Source organism: Gadus macrocephalus, chromosome 15, assembly GCF_031168955.1.
Source record: "Gadus macrocephalus chromosome 15, ASM3116895v1".
In the NCBI taxonomy this organism is placed as follows: Eukaryota; Metazoa; Chordata; class Actinopteri; order Gadiformes; family Gadidae; genus Gadus; species Gadus macrocephalus.
This window is the reverse complement of record NC_082396.1, coordinates 9,654,019-9,676,926: the sequence shown is the minus strand read 5'-3', so window position 1 is coordinate 9,676,926 and position 22,908 is coordinate 9,654,019. Positions and strand designations below refer to the sequence as shown.

The following is a 22,908-nucleotide window of genomic DNA, read 5'->3' as shown; positions in this document are numbered from 1 at the left end:
ACATGTTATCCAGTGTGCATGAGACCTGCAGACTTACATTAGCCTCCACGATGACGAGGTAGCGTGTTCTCTCTTCGTAGTTCAGCCTCTCCGCTAGCACGATGTGTCCTGAGAGGGTGTTGGCCACCCTAACTGTTCCATTAGACGCCTGACAGCCATGGGGGATAAAACGACAGGGAGAGACCATCAGGAGAGAGAGAGAGAGAAAGAGAGAGATAGAGCGAGAGAGACACAGACAGACAGACAGACAGACAGACAGACAGACAGACAGACAGACAGACAGACAGACAGACAGACAGACAGACAGACAGACAGACAGACGAAGACAGAGTTAGCAAAAGAAAGAAAGAGAGCGAGCGAGAGAGAGAGAGAGACAATAAAGAGGAAGAGTATAATAGTATAGTATAATAAAAGAGACAGAGGGGGGTGAGAGACACATGGATACACATAGAGAGAAAGATTGAATATATACATTAGTAGAATGCATTAGGAAATACATTCCAGAGTAATATACTCATTGTTTGGTATATTCACAACTTTGTGTGTTTCAAACAGTCTTTATCTCGCTGTAGCAGGTTGCTGTACCGGGTCATTGGGGTTGTACTGTACTCCGTATTCGATCCGTCCGTTGGGCCCGTCGTCGATATCTGTGGCGCCGTTGCTTCCAGAGAAACCGGTGAATACGATCGTCCCGATTGGAGTGAGCTAAGCAATTTTTTTGAAATGTAAATAAGAAACAGATGTTTTGTTCAAGGACTGTTGACGAATCAAACACATTCTTGCTGTTATGAAGAAACAAATTCCATATTGGTTAGAACTGTGGGAGTCTATTGCAGGAGAAGCAGGTTAATATCACAGCCCAACGGAAGTGAGCACATCACAAAAAAAACATGAAAGTATTTTGGAACACAAGTTGAGAAGTTGAGTGTTAACAGAGATCGAAACACTGGACTAAATACACTGACTTACAGAAATGGGCACTGAGACAAAAAAACTATTTCCAACTCCACTCAACAAACATTATGTAATAAATAAATACAATCAGCAGCCGTCCCGTTCCTATCAAAAACTTGCGACCACTAGCATTTCTCGAGTGATTTCTTTTTTATACTCTGAAGGGTTGCCTCTCACATTGCTGAGTCAATAAGGAGAAATGTCCCCAGAGCGTGCTGATAGGCCCAAGGGGGGTTTGGGGCGAGGCAGTGGGAGAGAGGGGGGGGGATATGACTTATTATGTTGCCTGAACAGCTCTATACAGTTCTGTTATGTCACTCTGACAGTTATGGGAAAGACACATGCTTATCCCACTCTGGGTCTTCTGCATGGCCACCTTCCAACAGATTATATGTATATATGTATAGATAAACAGTGTTGCCACAGTTACCTTGAAAAAGTAATCTGATTACTGATTACTAGTTACTCCTTAAAATAGTAACTTAGTTACTTTACTGATTGCATGATTTTAAAAGTAAATAAGTTAGATTACAAGTTACTTTATTAGTTACATTTAGCTGCGACAACACCTCACCTCAAAATGAAAAATTATAACCGGTTTTGCCAATACTAACCTCCCCCCCTCGTTACTGAAAAAAGTGGTCTGAGGCCAGTAACGCGTTACTAAGTAACGCGTTACTGGCATCACTGTATATAAATTATGCTATGTAACGGAATATTTGCCTAATAGGGAGAAAGAAAAGACGAGACTCTTACAAAGTTTAAACTTTTTTTTCGTCTAATTTTCCTCTATTTATTATAATACCATATGGCGTATGTATTATATATTTTTTCTAATGAAGGTTGATGGACTTATCTCTGACACCACAATACAGACACAAAGTAGCAATCAGAAAGAGACAGAACTATCTGGAATTCAATATAAGCACTTGCATAAGTGTCATCCGATGTCTAAGTGTTCCCTTGTTGGGCACTTTGTATTGAATTTTTTGCAATAAAAGCGCTTTATAAATAAAGTTGGATTGATTGATTGATAGTGTTGACATCTACCCAGGGGAAGGTGCTGAGCCTAGGGGCTGCGTGGGGAAAAATTTCCAGACTGACGATAGTTCCAGTCAGACATGCACTGGGTTGATGTTAAATTGGAGCGTGTAATTATTACACAACACACTATCTGGGAAACCATCAGTTATCATCTGATGATCTAGCTCTCTGGACTATGGACGATATTTTGGGGGTTCCAGCGTAGCCCGATAGATGATAACTAAAATCTATAACTTATATCCGTGCAAAGACTTCCTCTTCCCTGATTGTTTTTCAATCATTTGTCGGTTTTTCAGGTGCAGGCGACATTTCACCTAACATCTATGAAAATATGTCCCAGCATATAAAAAGCTAAATGGCCATCAGACGATAGCCAATGATTTCCGAGATTTTTGATCTCCTCACGGATTTGGATTTACCTGCATGCAACCAAAGCCTGCTCAAACGTGATGGTTAATACTACTCAGAATACAAACTGACTACAAAGGGAAACCACAACGCTTCAGATAACACGATTTTGTCCTGTTGCCTATAGATTATGCATTCACTTGCGTATAATCGGTTTATGGTGAATACACAACACATACAAGATGCAACCATGAGTCATCAAAGTACACCCAGAAGATTCCCCTAAAGTTAAAAAGAGAAATAATGGAGGGCATTATAGCAAGATATAGTTCAACCATTCATGGTCATAACCACAGGTAATGAGGGCAAGGTGCTCACATATCCCACATAGGGTCAAACTACAGGAGAGTGTGTCCAGATAGGGTCACTTGTTTGTAAGTTACACTAGGCCAGGAGAGAATCGACAAGGCCAAACGATAACTTATGTATTTATATACTATGTACTGTATAGGGTTTACTGTATAGTGTCTCTCATCTCGATCTAAAAACGTACAATGTTTAAATAATTTTTCCACTTTATTGTGCAGATACACATCTTCCGTAACAGAATTTTTTACTGTTGCTAATAATGTATTTGATATGCTGTCCACCTGAATGTCCCATCTGGGATGAATAAAGAACATCTTTAATCATCTTAAACTCCATATCAGTACCAAGCTGTTTTTACGACGCATGATCCGACAGATCCTGCCGGGGGTCCTCACCTCGTTCACCGCTATGTAATAGCGCGGCTGGCGGAAGATGGGGGGGTTGTCGTTGCGGTCCCTCACTACGATGTGCACCTCGTGGAAGATCACCGTCCCCACCAGCAGGTTGGTGCACTGGACCCGGACCACGATGGTGGTGATGTCGTGGGGGGGCTAGTGGGGAGGGAGGGGAGAAGGAGTGAGGAGGAGATAGGGGGAAGAAGGGAGAGAGAGAGAGAGAGATAGAAACAGAGAGAGAGGGGTGATAAAAATAATAAAGGTAGATAGAAACACAGAGAGAGAGAGAGAGAGAGAGAGAGAGAGAGAGAGAGAGAGAGAGAGAGAGAGAGAGAGAGAGAGAGACGATAAAAAGAGGAAAGGGAGATAGAAACAGAGGGAGTAGGAGAGAGAGAGAGACCAAGCGGGTTTGTGTTAGAAAGAGCAAGTCTCAATATGCATTAAAACAAACTCAGTGCTCAACACGGATGTGGTGAAGCGACAAAATAATCCAAGAAAAACATATTTACAACATATTCGCAACATTAACTGTCCCCCCTGAATTTGGTTGCCAATCGACCGCATGCCAAAAAGACGGGCTGTTCTACATCTGTTTTTGAATTTTGTTTGTGTCATTTTGTTTTCCCCAGGTCTGCTTACTTGTTCAAAATGCAATAAGCAGGGAGGTGGTGAACAGGCTCGGAGCCAGAGCGATAATTTTAAATGCCAGCAGCTAAGACAGCAACGCTACCAAGCTTTGGGAAGAGAAAGGAAAGAGTATGGAGAATACTAATGAGGCGAATATTCAGAGGAGACCAGGAAGAGGGAGAGAGGGGGTCTCTGGGAAAAGAAAAAAATATATCTCGTTTAAAAATCTCCTGGAGAAGCCGTGTGCTAAGAAACAACTGCCATCTATCTTTCACAAAACCCCTTTATGGTGAATCCTGTAAGGCTTGTAAAATGCTTGGATCAGTTTTGTTTGTTTCAAGAGGAAGACTTTGGTGATATTCCTGTGGTTAGACGTTAGTTGACCTGGCTTACTATGCACTGAACTTAAAGGGCACAGGCACCCACTGTAGCGTGACCGGGGGAGTGTGGGTGAATGTTTCGTTTTAATGCCAGCATTGCAGCACAAAAGAGTTACTTGTAGGTTTACTGTGCATAGCACTTGACCTCTGACGTTATATAGGCTTAATAATAGTATGGAAATAAAATGGGAATACATACTTGTAACAGTATGGACACACTGATTTGAAGTTCTTATCTGAGAACTGAATTTTATTTAAGCCCTAACGCAGGCCAGGTCCACACATATGCAGATACGTTTAAAAAATTCAAATTTATTTTCTCAGTTTTTGTTTTCCAAAAGGCATTCAAACAACGTTTTCGTACTCCAAAACCGAGTGAAACCGGTCTTGTGTTGTAGTGTCAAACCCATTAAGAAAGAGTGCTATTTATTTTTTTAACACTGAAATGGCAGCCTGCTACATATGCAAAGTGGTGCAAACATGTGCATAAGAAAGGCATGAACCAAAAATGGCAAATTAAACAAATGAATTGCTGTCGTAGGCATGGCCGTACTCACATCCCTGTCCAGGATCCTCCCAGTGCTGTTGAGGAAGAGTCGTTGCTGGGACGCGTCCAGTATCACCCAGTAGTCGTAGTTGTCCAGCAGGGTCAGAGAGATGGTTCCGCCCGGGTTCCTGGTTCGGCCGTTGATCTGCATGTTCTCCACCAGGACGGTACCTGTGGGGAACAGAAAGGACAGCAGCTCATGGTCAATAGATCGGACCTCATACACTGGAAAAAGTCTTTCATTGAACCAATTAAAAAAATGTAGGGTAATGGTTCACATCTATATTACATAACTTGAGCCAATGACAAATATATAGCTTGCCTCAAACAATATTTCCTATGTTCATAAAAACAAAATACAACTTGGCACCAAGTATAATTCTATTCTTTGAATGAAGTTAATACATTTAAATCGTATGTTAAATCCTAAACAAAAAAATATTGATTCACTCCAACAATTGTTTCTCATTTAAGAAATATCTATCAGAAATAATTTGTTTTATCCAATCAAAAAGATAAAAATGTAATCAAACAATTGTTTCTCATTTAAACATGAACATTTTTAAACATAACATATTTTTGTATACAATATATATTAACAATCTAAATGGCAGAGTTAGGCCTACTCCCGACCTCCCTCCAGACACAGACAGGCTGTGCTAGCTCACAGAACCAGTGAGTCATCGTCACTCTGGTCAAGGCTCTCAACTGCAGGTTCAGCTGTAGGTGCTACCTTGAATGAATAAGCAGCTGATGTTCCAAAAAGCTTCAAAACATGATCAGGCAGCTGGTGCTCAAAGCAAGCATCACCTGACAGCTTTAGGATGGAGTTTAAGGTCTGCAAGGACATCCGATTCCTGAGTTTGCTTTTTACCACGAGGACTGAGCTGCCTGTAAGTGCGTTGAGACTGGGGAGGGGCCGCGCAGGCACCCGGTGCTCGTTGTGAAGAGGTAATAGCGATAGTGCTTTCACCTCAAAAAGTCGCCAAAAGTCACCAATAGCAGCTGAAAAAGGAGCTAGATTTGTCGCTTGTCGCTGTTTTGAAAAAAAGTCGCCAAAGGGGTCTGAGAAGTAGCTAAATATAGCGACAAAATCGCTAAGTTGGCAACACTGCGGCTTGGTCGAGTAGTCGTAAGCGTCTTTGTATTTAATGCGCATGCGCAGGCTTGTACGTAACCTTGAAATTGTACATTTGTCTAAACAAATATTTCTAAATTGAGCTCCTAATCAAATATAAGTGTTTTAGGAAGAAAACAAAAAAAGTTTATTTGGATTGAATGACAAAATTATTAATCAGTTGAATACACAACCTTAAAATTTTACATTTGTCAAAATGGATATTTCTTAATTGAGCTCCTAATTAAAAAATATCTATATTTCACAGTATTTTTAAATAAAAAAAAGTTATTTTACAAAAAATGTTTATTTGAATTGAATTACAAAATAATAATCAGATGAAGTACGGCTTAAAACCCTTTTTCCAGTGTAGCCAGCGGGGAACGAGTCTGCGTGGGATCATTTGAAATTCATTGTGCCATGATTGTTTAAGCTAAATAGAACCAATCCATCCCACAGTATAATTACCAAGAGTGATTACAAAAGAATAGAGCAGTGATTATCGCATTTATGGTCGTGTTCCCGACGTGTAGAATCTTGCCCAAATAGCAGTGAGTGACTGATTTATTAATGCTTTGGAACATGATTTGGAGATTTCAGACTTTATTTATTATTTTTTTCTCCTTTGATCAGTGGCAGTAGGATTAATTAGTTTAAACGCTGAAAGGTCTTTCTATTGATATGCTTATAAGCACCTGAGTCACTAAAAAGATCCATATTTGTCATAGAAGCCTTATTTTTAGTTTTACTGCTTGTCAACAGTGTGAAGAAGATTGCTTTGAATAATCCGTTTATTTCATGGAGGAATACACCAGGTTCGTGTCTCACAGTGGGAGGTCTACTATACAACCAGCCTTTCCTGTTCTTACATGTGACCGCAGGACAATTCACAGATTGTGATATTTATATGTGCTCATAAGTGAACAGATTTAACCAATGTGTGAATGGGTTTAAGATTTCATGTAGATTGCACTGTAGACATAATCATGTTGAAAGTTTTGGTTCGCACTTTCAATGGCTAGTCCACAGTTGAGTTAACATTTTCAGAGCATCAGTTGAATATCAGGTTTGGGTCGGTTGAGTTTTTCATAAGTTGACTCTCAATAAGTGTCAAGAACGAACGCACACGCGCACGTACGCACGCAACCACACACACACACTCACTCACTCACGCACGCACGCACGCACGAACGCACAGTATGTTCAGTATGTTCAGTATAGCAATAACAATGTTATTAAAAGTGGACTTTATAGGAGTGGGACTTTATTAAACTACTATAAACAAAGCTAGTACAATGACGACTGACTTTAACGTCCGTGTGTTGATGCGGCTGTAACCTTTATAACAAAGCAAAATACTAAAATATTTCTTACTCACGACAGTTTAGTTTATTTGTTTATTTACCAAGGGCAATGCACAACACAACAGTTGGCCAGAGTGAGCTGTATTTAAATCTGCATTCGACTTGCTTCTTCAAAAGCGTCTGCACATAAGACTGTGATTGATACATTAATACAAAGGAGAACCATCTTAGTTGGCTAGTTAAGAAAATCTCAGAACACAGGTTGCAGGGTCTACACCCACCGAAATATGTCATTATGTCAACTCCAAAGAAGAGAAGGGACCATAATTATTCTCAACTGACACAGCGGGCAGAGAGAGAGAGAGAGAGAGAGAGAGAGAGAGAGAGAGAGAGAGAGAGAGAGAGAGAGAGAGAGAGAGAGAGAGAGAGAGAGAACACATTTGTGGAGGCAGGCTGTTTGCATTAAAAAAAATGCAAACAGGAAAACATTTGTAAAGTTACAGTAATTGACACAAACCAACAAAAAAAGTATGGTGTGTTCAGAGACAAGGGCCATTCTTTTTGGTGTTTGTATTCTTCACAGCAATTTAATAGTACAAAACAAACACATATGAACCACTTCTCTGCAGTCTCTATTTGATTTACAGTTTTGAAGGCTGTGTATGAAAGCGGCAGTGCTGATTTATGACATACTACTGTGTGTTGCTGGCTGCTGTGCTCCAATCACTCGAGTTCAGGAAGTCAGACAAACAAACAAGATAACTGACCACTGTTTGAACATAAAATATGAAGGCATTTTGTGGACAATTTTATTCAAACCCCTAGGCCTGTTATAACAGACACCACAGGCAACCACTTTCAATCTAAAAATTTCTTAGCAAAACATAGTGAATTAAAATATATAACAAAGACAAAGAACACAAAAAGCTGATCGATTGGTCATGCCCTAGTTATTGTAGATGTAAGTGTTTCAATTTGAAGGACATAATTACATTATAACCGATGTCAGTGGTTTTAGTTGTGAATTTAATTTTAAAGGCAACTGTCTCACCAATGTGACCTTCAATGCATCTTCACATCACTCCTCTTCGTCTCCTATGGGACATAAGGCTTCAATGAGCACTCTCCATAGCATTCGTTCCCTGTTGGGCCTCTTCCCATGACAGGTTCATCTGTTCCAGCTCTTGAGTCACAGTTCTGCACCAGGTGGTTTTTGGCCTCCTGGGTTTTCTTTTGCCAGGTGGTGTCCATCTTAAGGCGACTTTTCTGATGCAGTCCTGCACCATGTCCTAGCCATCTAAGGCGTCTGTGCGTAATCTCCTTGGTGATGCTCCGGCTTCCCGTTTTCTTGTACAGGTTATTGGTGTAGATCTTATTAGGCCAAAAGATCTGGCATCCCAAAAGATCTGGCATCGTCGGAGGCATCCATTATGGAACACTTCCATTCTCCTCTTGTCTGTTTTGACAAATCGCCAGCTCTCTGACGGTACAGGAGAACAGACTTTACATTGCTGTTGTATAGGAGCATATTTGTTTTAAGGCTGCATTGTTTTGATCTCCAGATGGGACAGAGATGGGAGAAGGCCCCCTGAGCCTTTCCCGGGCTTGCTTTGATGTCTTTTGATGTGCCGCTGTCCTTACTGATGAGACTGCCCAGATAGGTGAAATCTTCCACAAACTAAAGTGTTTCCTCATTAACAAGGATGGGTGCTGTGGGGATCGAGTTGACACACATCGCTTGTGTTTTGGAGTTGTTGATACTGAGCCAAACTTTTCTGGCAAAGTTGCTCAGACTATCAGTTTTTGGCCTGTTGCTTGTTACTGGTTGCTTGATGTGAGAGCAAAATCACAGTGAAGTCAAGATCTTGCAGCTGGGAGAACAGAGTCCACTGGATGCCTCTGGGTCTGTCTGTTGTGGTGTTTGTTGTGATCCAGTCTATTGCGACCAGAAAGAGGATAGTGGAAATGATGCACCCCTGTCTCACTCCGAACTGCAAGGAAAACCTCTAAGAGAGAGGTCATTTCCTTTGATGACCCAACACTCAAAGGGCCCTATTTCAACAGTCTGAAACGCAACGCGGTTCTATGGCGATGTTGCTATTTTACCAGCGCATAAATTACTCTTGCGCACGGCGCAAATCTAAAAAGGGTTGGTCTGAAGTAGCCTAATTACCCGTAGGTGTGGTTTGGGCGTAACGTGCAACAAACCAATGAGCGTGCCAGCTCCCATACCCTCTGACGAGTTGATATTTTGACAGCGCGTTTGCAGTCTCCGATGAGGCAGATGCATGACCACATGAATATCAAACTTCAAATGGCTCAGTTTATGGCCAAATAATATGGCGTAATTCACACATGGCATTGCGTTTTCTTCAACAACTTCAGAAACAGTCCTCGCATAAATGTCGGCAAAGAAAACGTAACACATATGCTGTAACTGTGGATCTATTTAATGATGTACGCAATACATTAACAAACATAGTTTCTTACCAGTATTGTATGCATTATCGTTATCGACTTGTGTTCCTAATATGCATGTGTCCCCCCGTTAATATACATTGCCATGGACTGTATTATGGGTTACGTGTTTAGTTTGCATGTTTTTAAACAGATGGACGCACACACGCGCGCCCGCTTTCATTAATTATTTTACACACACGCACGCCCGCATTCAATCATTCTTTTAACACTCACTCGTGGTAAAACAATGTTTTCTCACGGTCAAATACTCATCAATCCTAAAAGTTATGGGCTTGTACACGATGTCTGTGTCAAGAAAATAGGTCTTTGCTGTACGGTGTTTGCAGATGCATTGATTTAAAAGTAGGCAAGGCAAGGCAACTGTGTTGCTAGGTAGATGAGAGAAGTGGACGGAGAGTGTATGCGCGACATTATGCATGTGGCCTTAAAATAGCATCTGAACAACGCGCCACTGACTTTAAACCAGGTATTTCCTGGTTTGTGGTGCAATTGTTTTCTGAAACTGCAAAATATCACCAGGGAACGTTTGCGCCAGAACACGCTTCCTCCTTTCGCCAAACCGCCCCTTGGGGCGCAAGATCATTCCCTAATTTACAGGCGCGTGGTGGTGGTGGAGGGAAACGAACGCTCTGCGCCAGTTGCAAACTAGCAACGACACACGACACACAGTGTAGAAAGTCAATTGCTTCGGATGCAAGATAGGGCCCAAAATGTTCATAGAATGTTTGTATGATTGAGATGATCTTTGATTGTATTCCATAGGATTGCAGTCATCCAGAGGGTGTTACGGTGGACCTTTAATGCATGGTTGTATACTAAAACATTTTCTGTAATTTTAATTAGCACCCATAACCCCATATTACTTGTTTCTGCATATACAATTTATACTCATTCTGTCGTCAAGAGAATCCAATGAACCGCATCATAATTATAATCTAACATTGAGATCTTTTAAGTTCTATTGATTAGGGGTTCTGTATTCAGGGCTCTGATTCTCTGATGCCTGCATTTGTTGCTGTCACAAGAACACGTTATATCCGCTTGGCTGAACTTCCTTTTTGAATTATGTATCTTTTAATGATTGCCCTTTAAAGCCCAAAAGCGGTGGTTGCTAGTCCACTTGTCTCCAAGAAGTGTAGATATTCCTCCCCTCAAGTGGAGTTAATATTGAGTAGCGGGCTACGCTGTGTTGAAACCCGCAGGTTATACATAATATATTAGGGAACATGGAGCTTTCTGGTGCCATGTGAATGTGCACTGTTTTATTACAATCGGTGTCTTCTTTTAAAGGTTTTATTTCGAAGCAACACAAATTTTGATTGACTTAACGTGCAGTCTAACAGATAGTTAATTTTGGAGCACAACATCCATGCCTTGATTTTAAATGAAAACGTAACAAAACTCACATTGTATATCCAGGGTTAGAACAAAGCAGGGTCAGGCCGCCTCTAGCTTCTATGCCTCACAATTCTGGAACAAACATCTGAGGTCTGCTCATCACTTTATTGTTTTCAATCAGTTTTCAATTATATTACAATTTTAATAGCCATCCTTAATGGAATAATACCATTACTGTTAAGCAGAAATGTGTATCCAAGTTGCAATCTGCAGGGATTTCCAATGTATGTTGTTGGGGAGCAGGTAGATGTTATATTGCGTGGGTCAAGCTGTGGCCTGGAACAGAAATTGGAGGCACCGCAGAGATCAGCCTCCAATTACTACTGATCTTCAAAACTCAAGTCCAAGAACAGAGGCTACAGGAAGGAGAACCATGAGAGTTGACTGGGGCAGCTGAAGAGACCAGGAATGGAGCTCCTAGATGGAGGAATCAACATTACAAGCACTGTGAACCATGGCCTAAAGGAATTGAGGTGGAAGATAAACAAGCTGTCTGCAGAAATACTCTAAGGTTACTGACATCATCTGAACAGTCCCCAACCTTGACAATTCGTGGGTATATGTGACGATGAAAAATTATTTGATTGCACATGTACATATTTCCATCTTAAAGCACTACTTAATTGATATGACAAGGACTCCCCTTGCAAATCACTAGCGATAACCTTGTTGCCAGGCGTGAACTTGTTGTCAGCGTATCAACCCAAGGTCCGTCAAATTTCCTCCCAACATGTCAAACTGAAGTGGTAGAACATTCTGATTTAGTTAATTTGCAGCGGCATGAGCATTATGTCAGTCAATGGCTGATTGCGACATTTTGGTTTAGAAAATTGCTGACAATTGAGCAAGCATATCTTATAGTACCAGTTGCACCGGATGTAAGCAGCAATTCTTCACCTCTTACCACAAATGATATCAGTCACAATCTAATAACTGACACTGCGGCTCCATTCTGAAAAGGTTGTTTCCTTAAGTGGCCTTTCATTCCTGCAGCGGAAATAATTTAAGATCTTTGTGGGCAGGTAGGCGACAATAATGCTGACATTAGCTCAAACATCTTATGTAAAAAAAAAATAGAAGATTGATTCAAAGCAAACGACAAAGAAAGCGAGGCGAGTATAGTTTGAGGGCATGCTCATCATCAAAGACCAACTCAGCTATAAAGTGTCCTGTGTTCACACTTAAGCGAGACAAGTGGCAGACCTAGAGCTAATGAGTAACGCAGCAGCATGAGCCACAGAGCACTACTAGGGACAAACTGAAACTACCAGGGCCTGCCCCATGAACACAGAGCCTCAACAGCTGTAAGGAGATCATGACCATGCCCCAAGCTTGCAAAGCCAAAGTCAATTATGGATTTACGAGGCTGATTATGCTGATGAACGTTTTTAAATAGGAACTTGGGTGTTTTGTAACAATATCAGCGTTTTGCGCTGTAGTATAACTTTAAGTTTAAAACTAACTGAATAGGTTATGTCTATCATATGTAGTAAGTGTTTGATTTGAAATTGTTGGTTCATTATAAGGCCAACATTATATGTTTAACATAATGACAATATGGAAAGTGAATACAATGTTTGTGCTTTACATAGGTTTATTGATCTGATAAGCATTCAGTCAAAACAAGAAGTTGGTCAATCAAGACAAGCCTGCGCAAAAAACACAATTCAAGACTTCTGTCTGCCAGATATTTTGTTCTAAACAGATTATTAACTGTTGTGCTGACCTGAGAAAATGGCACACGCGCATTTGAAAATATGTCCGCTTCATTACCCCTCCGTGCTGATTTCCAATCGCCTTGCCAAGAGGCAACTCATCTTGCCAAACGCAATTGCCTAAGCCTGCAATTCACCATCAGTCCCAATCAATGGAATTCATTTCAATGTGGCACAAATAATTCACATCAAAATAAAGACCAAGTCAAAACATTGAGCTTGAAAATGAGAAAAAGACTTGATGAAGTCTTCTACGATATGGTTTGCATTAAATCTTGACATTGTAAATGCTTGTGCTTGTGCTTTTTTCAACTGAGGAACATTTCGAAACCCAGGAAAATGGTTTCACAAAATGACTTGGAGCTGATCACTCATGCATTTGTGTCTTCGCGTTTAGACTATTGTAATAGTTTGTTTTCTTGTCTAAACAAAAAGGAGCTGTCTCGCCTGCAGTTAGTGCAAAACTCTGCAGCGAGAGTTCTGACTCGCACCAATAGGAGGACTCATATAACCCCTATTCTTAAAGCTCTTCATTGGCTGCCAGTTTCGTCCAGGATCAATTTAAAAATTTTGGTTTTAACGTTCAGAGCTTTGCATGGCCAGGCTCCGCCTTACATCAGTGATCTGATCCAGCCTTACACCCCAACTCGGGCTCTGAGGTCTGTGGATCAGAATCTGTTGACGTTGCCACACACTCGTTTCCGGACCAGAGGAGACAGATCCTTCCAGGCTGTTGCTCCCAGGCTCTGGAACGATCTTCCGCTCTCTCTGCGTTCGATGGAGTCTGTTGACTCCTTCAAAAAGCAACTAAAGACCTATTTGTTTGCTCATGCTTTTGCTTAGCTGTCTTGGGGCTGCTATGTTTGTCACCTAGTTGTCTTGGCCTTTTAAACTTAAATTTGTATGTACTTCTTAACTGTGTATTGTTATTGTTTTTGTTTTAACTGTGAAGCGCTTTGTGACCCTGGTCTGTGAAAGGCGCTGTACAAATAAAGCTTACTTACTTACTTACTTACTTGTGTGGGAGAGTGATTGAAAGACTGTGTGTGTGTGTGTGTGTGTGTGTGTGTGTGTGTGTGTGTGTGTGTGTGTGTGTGTGTGTGTGTGTGTGTGTGTGTGTGTGTGTGTGTGTGTGTGTGTGTCACCAAAAGGGATCATTCTTACATTTGTGGTTTGGTTTATATTTTTATTTTCAGCATGATTCTGCCTCTTGCCACAACAGATATTCCAAGTATAAATTCATAAAAAAAATGAAAGAATAATAAAAAAAAAAACTACTATCTTCAGCAGCCTGTTGCTTTTCCCAGGAAGTGGTCAGTGCCTCGTCTGATCTGGGCTTCACAGTGAAGCATCTCTGCCCAGAGGGGAAGGACTTTTTTGGTCAATAGTGTATCCGTCCACATACTGTTGCAACAGATACTGGAATCGTGTTTCTGAAGGAACGCCAGCTTCAGGTAACGGTAACGGCTTCAATTTCAATAATGGGTTGCAAAGTGACGCAAAACCTTGGGGAATTCTTGCATTTGATTCATCATTATGAATGGTTCACAAGGGGTTTTAGAAGCAGACATTTGCGAAATGTAAAAATTGGTCGATAAAACACTGCTTTGATCCCTGGTTGCCGTCAGGTGGGAGGTAGTGACACATTGAAAATATAGACGTTATGTAACACAGACTAAATGATAGAACCTACATACAGAAATAAAAAAAAAGGCTTCCATTAAAAAAAGTGTGGAGTAGACTAAGGTAAATGACCCCAGTTATTGGCCTAGACCAGGAGTGCCCAACCAGTCGATCGCGGTCTACCAGTAGACCGCCGACAGATCCCAAGTCGACCGCTAGGGGTGGAAAAAAATAAATATATATAAGTATTTGCACGGGACATATACGAGAAGGTGCCGTGCGCAGACGGAATGAAACCCCTACCGAAGTCCGTAGGCTCACGATACAAACCCCCTCCCCCCCCCGCCCGCTTGAAGGTTGACACTAGACTGGTAGATCTCGGGAGGTTGGCTACTTGAAAAGTAGATCTTGGGTCAAAAAAGGTTGGGCACCCCTGGTCTAGACAGATTGGAAGACAGATGGAGGAGTAGGCAATCTGTAAAAAAAACTCGTCCTCACCAGACATCACCTGAAGGCTCCCACACAGAATTCATGAGCGGTTCACATGAATTGGCCGTCTACACCACCTCACCATGACGATCCTCAAATGTCCTGTTTTTGACAACCAACCGATGAATGTGATGAATTAGGCAGTGTGCCTTTTACACTAACTGATATATTATATGGGTAAATTGGAACATCATTCATTTCATTTGCGGGAACGGAAACAGAGAATACTGTATATTATTCAGTTCATTCTTACCATTATATCTGACGTAAATTCTAGTCATTGTGAATTTATGTTAATCCCAATTTCAGGTTACTTGTAGCACACTATTAAAATACGTATGAAACCCACGTGATTAAAGTGTCTTCTGTGCCAAGCTATCTTACCATAGCTATTACCTGTTCACCCTTCATCTCATTCTTCATTTGCAGCCGGTTTCCCATTTAAGTTTCAGTATGTTCGTACAAAATGATTTAACCCCACGCACCATTTAACCAGTAAAGTAAAAATGTTCATTAATTCGCCATTTAATGGCCAATTGCTGCCCATCTATGGGATACACTGTAATTAACTTCCCTTTAAAAGTCTCATCCTTGGCCTGCATTTCCGTAGTAGTATATCAGAACAATTTGCTGATATTTGGATATATACAATCCAGAGGTTTCCTTAAAGTACAGCAAATAGAGTGTGAAAGCTGCATTGCTATTATTTTGACAATCCAGTCATCATACGAGTGACTTAAAGAAAAAAAAGTCAAAAGATATATCAAAAGATATTCTCTGATTAAAAAAAGTTGCATTATGTTGTTGTTACTAGACTTTCTGAGGCTATTGCATCAATCAATTTTATGAAAATAATGCGCCTCTCCGAATTTTAGCATCTCTCTAGGTCACCTGGTGGCGGCCTGCTCAGGCGAGACTAATGAAGGAATCAGAAGACGAGACGAAACAACAATTTCCCCAGCCCTGGAGAAGTGGTAGGACAGAGTCTTGTGAAAGTTCTCCAGGGCCTCAAGCTCAACATGCAAGAGATCTATGACTTGTTAAACCCGCCGTAGATCTGAGTATGACAGCCGTCAACCTACCAAAGGAGATTTTAAATAATCTATGCTGCTCACTAGGTGCCCGCGATCAAACTGCTCCCCCCCCCCCCCCCCCCCCCCCCCAACCATCCCGGCTGTAAAGCAACAATCGCAAGCCATTAATGATAAAGGTCTGTGAAAGATGCAGCCAGGCGGATCTGCTGAAACTAACTCATTACTACAGAGGAGACCAAATGGATTCCATCATTGACATCTCGGTCGACAGCAGGAAACTCCTGCAGCACATGCTGAGGACTCTATTCTATTCTAAAGTAGAACATGTATAGCAGAGCAGTATACTTAGACATCTTTGGACGAATAGCATTCTTGCCCAAGGATGCCTCCTCTGTAACAAATTAATGTACATTTACAGTGAATTTCTTCTAGTAGTGTACTGCTTTTCTTAATTAGAGTTCATAGCTGTGAATTGCATTGCATTGTTTTCAGGGAAGTGCAACATTGAAGATACTGACAATGAGGCAATTATTAATTATAGTAATTACAGGTCGATGTCGAACATCTATGTGTGCAGCCATTTTCGGCTTGAATCTGAGGTATGCGACGTTAACTGAAAAGAGTCATTAACTTTATGTTACATTTATAGATATTTCAGTTCACTGGGTTTGACTACCACAAAGGTTCTGTCTTTGTGAGCCTTACGTGAGAGCATTAAGTTGTTTCATGTGTCTCTAAAGCAAAGGATTTTGCAAAAAACAAGTTTAAAGTCACAGTCCCATAACTCCTAGTGTTAGGAGGTGTGATATGGCGGAGAACTAGTATTATGAGGTGTGATGTGGCCGAGAATTAGCACTAACAGACTTGATTGCACGAGCTAGTCGCAGCCAGCATGTTATGGTGTCGCTCCATACTCATAAAGTGAGCTGTGTGATCTTGTTCATTGAAAGTGTCATATTACACAGATTAACATGGTCAGGTCGGGCTCGCATTGGCCAGACCTGGGAGATGGTCCATCTCTTGGTACGACTCGTCACAGCGAAAAGTGCTAATGGTAAAATGCCGTGAGCGACACAGCATGAGAGACCTGGTTTGTTTCGTGCCGCACTGATTTGCTTTTAGATTGCTGATATTGACATTCAACAAGCTTTTCTCCTTATATCAAGCACATCATTTGGCACTCTGGGAAATATTGTCCAATGTCTAAACAAGACTAATCTGGAATAAATCCGCTCTCAATGAGCTATTGAGATTAGGGAGCAAACCATAAGGAACAGTGCATGTCAAACTGAATCCATCATCGCCGTTATCATTGTCTGGGTTCCGTCCATCTGAAACAACCAGAAAGTATTATATGTCTCCTACACAAATCAAAACAATCTTACGGATGCTAAAAATACAAAGATAATAGGCTACAATACATGTGTGTGTGTGTGTGTTGAATCAAGACAAGCGCTTCATCAGTTAAAGAAAAACCTTCAAGCAGGAAGCCCGGTTGTGATGGGAATGCAAAACCCAGCCGGGCTGCCACACCGAATCGAATCGAGTTGAGCCGGGATATTAGCGTGAAAAAACGCCATTAGTCCTTACTGCTTTCCCCAATTATTTGAATCCCTTAAAATATTTTTGCTGCATTTCAGATTGAATAATACACTAGTTTCAGACTGTTGTGAAAATATTATATTGTCCTATATTTCGACATTACTTTTTCACATTTTTGAATTCCAGGAATTGATAATGTGCCAAATGTTTGTGAAATATTTTTTTTTGCATCAACGGGGCCTGAAATAAATAAAGATTTGAATTTCTTGGTCACTGAAGTGTCCAGCTCACTCGACATGATTTCCAAGTACACTATTTTTTATTGTTATCAACTATTATATTCCTGAAATGTTCTTGAAATTTTCCTCAGGGTAGATGGCTCTTAGAATACCTCATCCATATTCTGTGGCTTATTGTTTAATTTATTTTATTTATTGCAGATTGTTTGAGGACAGGTTTTATATTAATGTTTTGGGATTTAGATTTTATACTTTTATGCACTTTTTTTTGTCAAATGATACATTTTGACCATAAATATTGTTTTAACTTCCATTTTGCAGTTTTCTTGCTATTCTTTTTGCGCAAAATTACAGCAGCATAAAACACAGTTGCAGGGTGAATTTTTCATCAACTGAAAAATTCACTGAATTTACTAAATTATTAATAATAATATTAATAATAATAGTAAATCGTGGCAGTGGTTATTGTATAGCGTTACTGTGTCCTGTATTTCCAATACAGTAAATAAACTGTCAATTAACAATCTACGACTGGCGAATTTGCAGTCATTTTACACTCAACAAATCCCCTAACCAGACTATCCTACTGCTGGTTTATGTTTAGTGTAAGACAATGGCGTCAAGGGGTGGAACGAAAAAAAGACCTCCACCCACCCAGATTAAACCGAAGACCTGTCTCCAGTGACTGAGACGGAGACAGCAGCTGGAGCAGGGGAGTCCGCCAGTCAATTGATCTCCTCCCGTGGTGATAACACAAAGTTTGGCAGAACAGCTTCTCACTAAAGCAAAAAGGCCTGCAGCGGATACAGAGTGAAAAAAAGGGAAAACTCGATAATGTAGAATCCTTGGTCACATTGTGAAATATACAATGGAGATATTGTCTATTTTTAACACAACCTAGGGGATGGCATCATGCCTGCTGTTATTGGCGTAGTGACAGAGATAGAGACCGACTAACGCGAGCCCAGCCTGCCAATAAATCCCCATCGCTGCTCTCTGGAACAAACCTCTCCATACAATAACTCATAGTTCCCCCCCAGGGGAGTTTGGCAACTTGTTTGGGGAGCGAGGACGGGTCGGTGAGGAATCGGGGTGGAGAGCCCTCCTCTACCCACACTTACTCAGGTAGGGTTAAGTCAATTTGACTTCGGTGTAGTAGGGCAAATTGCTCCAGTCAATTTATAATACAGTGTAAAGGTGCTGAGACTCCATGTGCTTTTATGGGTGTGTGTGTGTGTGTGTGTGTGTGTGTGTGTGTGTGTGTGTGTGTGTGTGTGTGTGTGTGTGTGTGTGCCTGTGTGTGTCTGTGTGTGTCTGTGTGTGTGTGTGTGTGTGTGTGTGTGTGTGTGTGTGTGTGTGTGTGTGTGTGTGTGTGTGTGTGTTTGTGTATGTGTGTGTTGTGGCACCAGATGATATATTTACATATACAAATATTAATCTACTTGGCTGGTGTGTGCTGTAACTTCAGATGAGGTGCTGCAACGCCAAACCAACATCAAACCCAGAACATATTTTGGTAAAAGAACAAATTTAAGAAGGTGTGAAGTCGTGACATTATGTTTAGTAACATGGGAAATGCTGCAGACATTAATAAAGCTACATGTTGAACGAATGACATGATTAATAATGCATCATGGTTTATAATGTAACATTTATTTAAAGTGATAGGTTATATAGTTATAATCCAGTTGGTTACATGCTAAATATATGTTACATATATTTTATATATATGTTTACTACGCATGCAACCTCAGATTATGGAGTACTTGAAGAGCAACACCTGTTTGCAACCGCACACAATACCCAGACACGTGCTCACACACACAGCTGTCAAAGTGCCCGCATGCAATGTCCATTCACAGCTAAAAATCCCCTGTTACAAACCAGTGTCCATACACAGAGGGGAGACATACCAAATATATATCTCTGCACTCAAAATGCTTGATAACCATTAATAACCCGTGATTACCCTCAGATGGGCTGGGATCGGATCACACATAGCCTCTGATTGGGCATTCCCGCTAACACTAGCTACCTATTGATCAGACAGAGGAACACAACAGCACAGCAGATGTTATACACGTTGGCCCCATGAATCCTCCTTGCCTTACGCGATACTCTATGGGGCGTACCTGATCAGGTACCAGGGAGAACTAGAGTAATTTGTTATGCCTTCCAGGCTAATAGGGTGCTGTAAAATATGAATATTGGTTGAATGGATATCTGATCAACACAATGAAGATCATGAATAGAAGGGGGACTCAGATAACTTTTTTATCACAACATTTTAAACGCAAAGGTAATAGTTGAAAGGAAACCATTTGTGTTTCGGTTTCTATCAAATGATGCAGCTGCAGTACAGGAGTAGAGAAAGGATGAGTAACACTTCATAAGACTGAGATGCGGTTGACAGCTATAATAATAATAATAATAATAATACATTTAATTTAGAGGCGCCTTTCAAGACACCCAAGGTCACCTTACAGAGCATATAGTCATCATAAATCGTAATCGCTATGCCAGGGGAAATCCACCTATTCCATTTGAATATACAAAGCAGTCAGTGTTGCATGAGTATTCTCTCCCCTCAAATCCTCAGAACTGGGTTTAATCCGCTAAATTAGTGCCCTTATCATCAGCGTAAGATTTACCCTTGGATGTGAAGCTACAAGCTTCACGCTTTGTGACAGGAATGTAAATATGTAGCTTTAAAATCTTTCAAAAAAGCACTTTAAAACCAATGAAAGCTCTGAGAATGTGCAGAGGATACCAAACATCGGATACCAGCAAACACTCCCCATGCACATTTACAATACCTTTACCCATATTAGTCATCATTAAGAAGTGAGGATACAACTTCTTGCACTTTATAATTGTTCCAATTTGCAGGCAACAGCCCTTCGTTCAGCCAAGCAAACTTTGTAAACAAACGCCCAAACTGTTCAATGGTTGAACAGGTCATTTGTCTATCCGAGAGACAAACTCGCCTAATTGGCCTCCAGTCAATTAAAATAATACAGGTCCTGTCTGGCTGAGCTGGTATAGCAAGACCATAACACCGCCAGAGTTAGGGATTGGATTCAGACTACAGGGGCCAACAATCTATGCACTCACTGTATCACCCTAAATTGCCTCGGATTAAATCCTGTTATATTATCATATTTGAATATATTATGGAATGGATGATATGATTGAGATGATGAAATATATATAATTATAGTTATTATAATATAATTATTTTGTTTTCCTTAAGGATGTTCAAAGCCGCTGTCCGCCATGTTTGTTTACACTGAAGTCAATTTGATTAAACACAGAAAATAGCGGCTTTTTAATCAATAGACAATAATATAATATATATATATTAGATCTCCAACTACATTTCGTTATCTCTGTACTGTCTCTGTCGTAGAATGTGTACAAAATGCGGTGATCTATTGTTAACCTGCTTAGCCCATTGTTGCCATTGTCTGCTTATTGATTCCCAGTGTATTTTCTCACAATGTCACCGACAAGCAAAAGTGCAAAAGCATCACAGACATGTTGTTGTTGTTGTTGCATAGTGTAGGTTCTAAAATACCTTTTTTGGACCACACTAAGGAGGAATCCGTTTTTTAGGACATTATTATCAGCATACTGTCATCACACATGTACCACCCATAGGGGCCAAGAAATATATATCTGCATGCTCAGAAATAGCAAGAAAATAGCCCAACCTATCAAGCCAGTATCCTACATTCAATCATTTGTGTGGCAGTTGGCCTCCCCTGTGCAGATTTCTCAATGTTTGTAAAGAGAATAGGAAAAGTACACTGCTGCCATTTCAATTACGGCCAACCCAGCCTGAACTCAGGGCTGCCACAGATGGACCCCTTTTTAACCCATTCACCTGGCAGATACCCCAAGAGAACCGCAGCCAATTAAAGCCACCAACCCCTTTTAAATATAAAACGACATCCTATTTCAATGAGGCAGATAACACATTTAAATTGTACACCTGCTTGGTTTTTGAAGTTCCATACTTATATAGCCCCATTATAATTTAGCCTTATCTTGCTGCTAGCACTGAGGAGCCCTGATGCTATTTCAAATGCGTAACTCAAAGTGTTCTGATTTACGTAAAGTGGCCATGTTGCTATCGCTGTCTCACACTCAAGCTCAACAGAAACATTATTTCCCCACAATTAAAACCCTTGAAACACAGATAAACAAAAACACACCTTCACACTCACAACTGAACAAACTGAAAAAAAACTGTCTGATCTTGTCAGTCTTCCGTATTTCTTCCCCTGTTCCTTATTATACCACTGAGGAGCTATAGGGAATATGGGATCATTCTTCTGGTAAATTATGGGAAGAGAGATCAAGGCTGCTAGCGCTATACTGCTACCCTCAGCTGTAGCTTCGACCCGGCGCCTTAACCACGTCCCAGCAGGCAGAAATTGTCATTCTCCTCAGTAGCTCGTTATCAAAATCTACAGCCGCCAAGCCTGATGAGGTGGAGATGATACGAGTCTTTGGAAGGTATTTTTCTGGCCCATTTGACATTTCAGGGGTACAGGCATTAGGTATAATTAAGGACCATATGTAGTATCTATGTATAAGGTGGTGGGAGACCTATATCATTTTGTTGATTATTATTTAGTTGTGTTATTTTATTTTGTCTGTTTTAAATTCTGTGGGTGATTTAAGATACTCGATATAAGCTTGGGTTTGGCTAGAGATATTGCGAGGGGAAAGGGCAGGCTTAATTTGAAAACACAATTTTGATATTTTTGCTATCTTATTTGAAGCTTTTCTTTGGTATTATATATAAGCTTGGGTTTGTCTAGGAAGGTCTTAGCCGAAGATCAGTGGTCAGTCATTTGACAGTTGTAAGGCAGTGATGCAGGGAGAATGCACAATAATCACTGTTTTTCATTCAAGTATTTATTTTTATTTTTTATTTTTTGGTTCTAAATTCAAGAGGTGCATCTAGGGAACAACAAAACCTTTACGGTCATAGATTTAGTCACTAGGCAGGGAGGCATGACCTAATACATCAGCATGTTAATACACATCTGTGCATATCCTGTATGCAATCAGCTAGATTTCAATCTGGCTGATTGTGTGTACAGGATTCTAATCCTGCATAATGAAATTGGCATGCCAGAGTTGGTATTGGGAACCATGGAAAGGCTACACTGAATATTATTTCCCTGCAATGTGGTATTATGAATTAAGGAATGGAATGCAGTCATTAAATGCAGTGGCCAATCTTTTCATTGTATGCCCAGGCTAATGTGGTGATTTAGGCAAATCGATG

At 40.6% G+C, this 22,908-nt stretch overlaps 1 protein-coding gene across 1 annotated transcript in view; it reads right to left on the bottom strand.

The window, feature by feature from the left end:
• The window catches only part of LOC132473020 (protocadherin-15-like), a 191,929-nt gene that overhangs the window by 128,266 nt on the left and 40,755 nt on the right, over window positions 1-22,908 (bottom strand). The window contains 4 exon segments of the mRNA XM_060072940.1: window positions 38-148; window positions 586-705; window positions 3,111-3,266; window positions 4,675-4,835. Coding sequence (XP_059928923.1) covers window positions 38-148; window positions 586-705; window positions 3,111-3,266; window positions 4,675-4,835 — 548 coding nt within the window.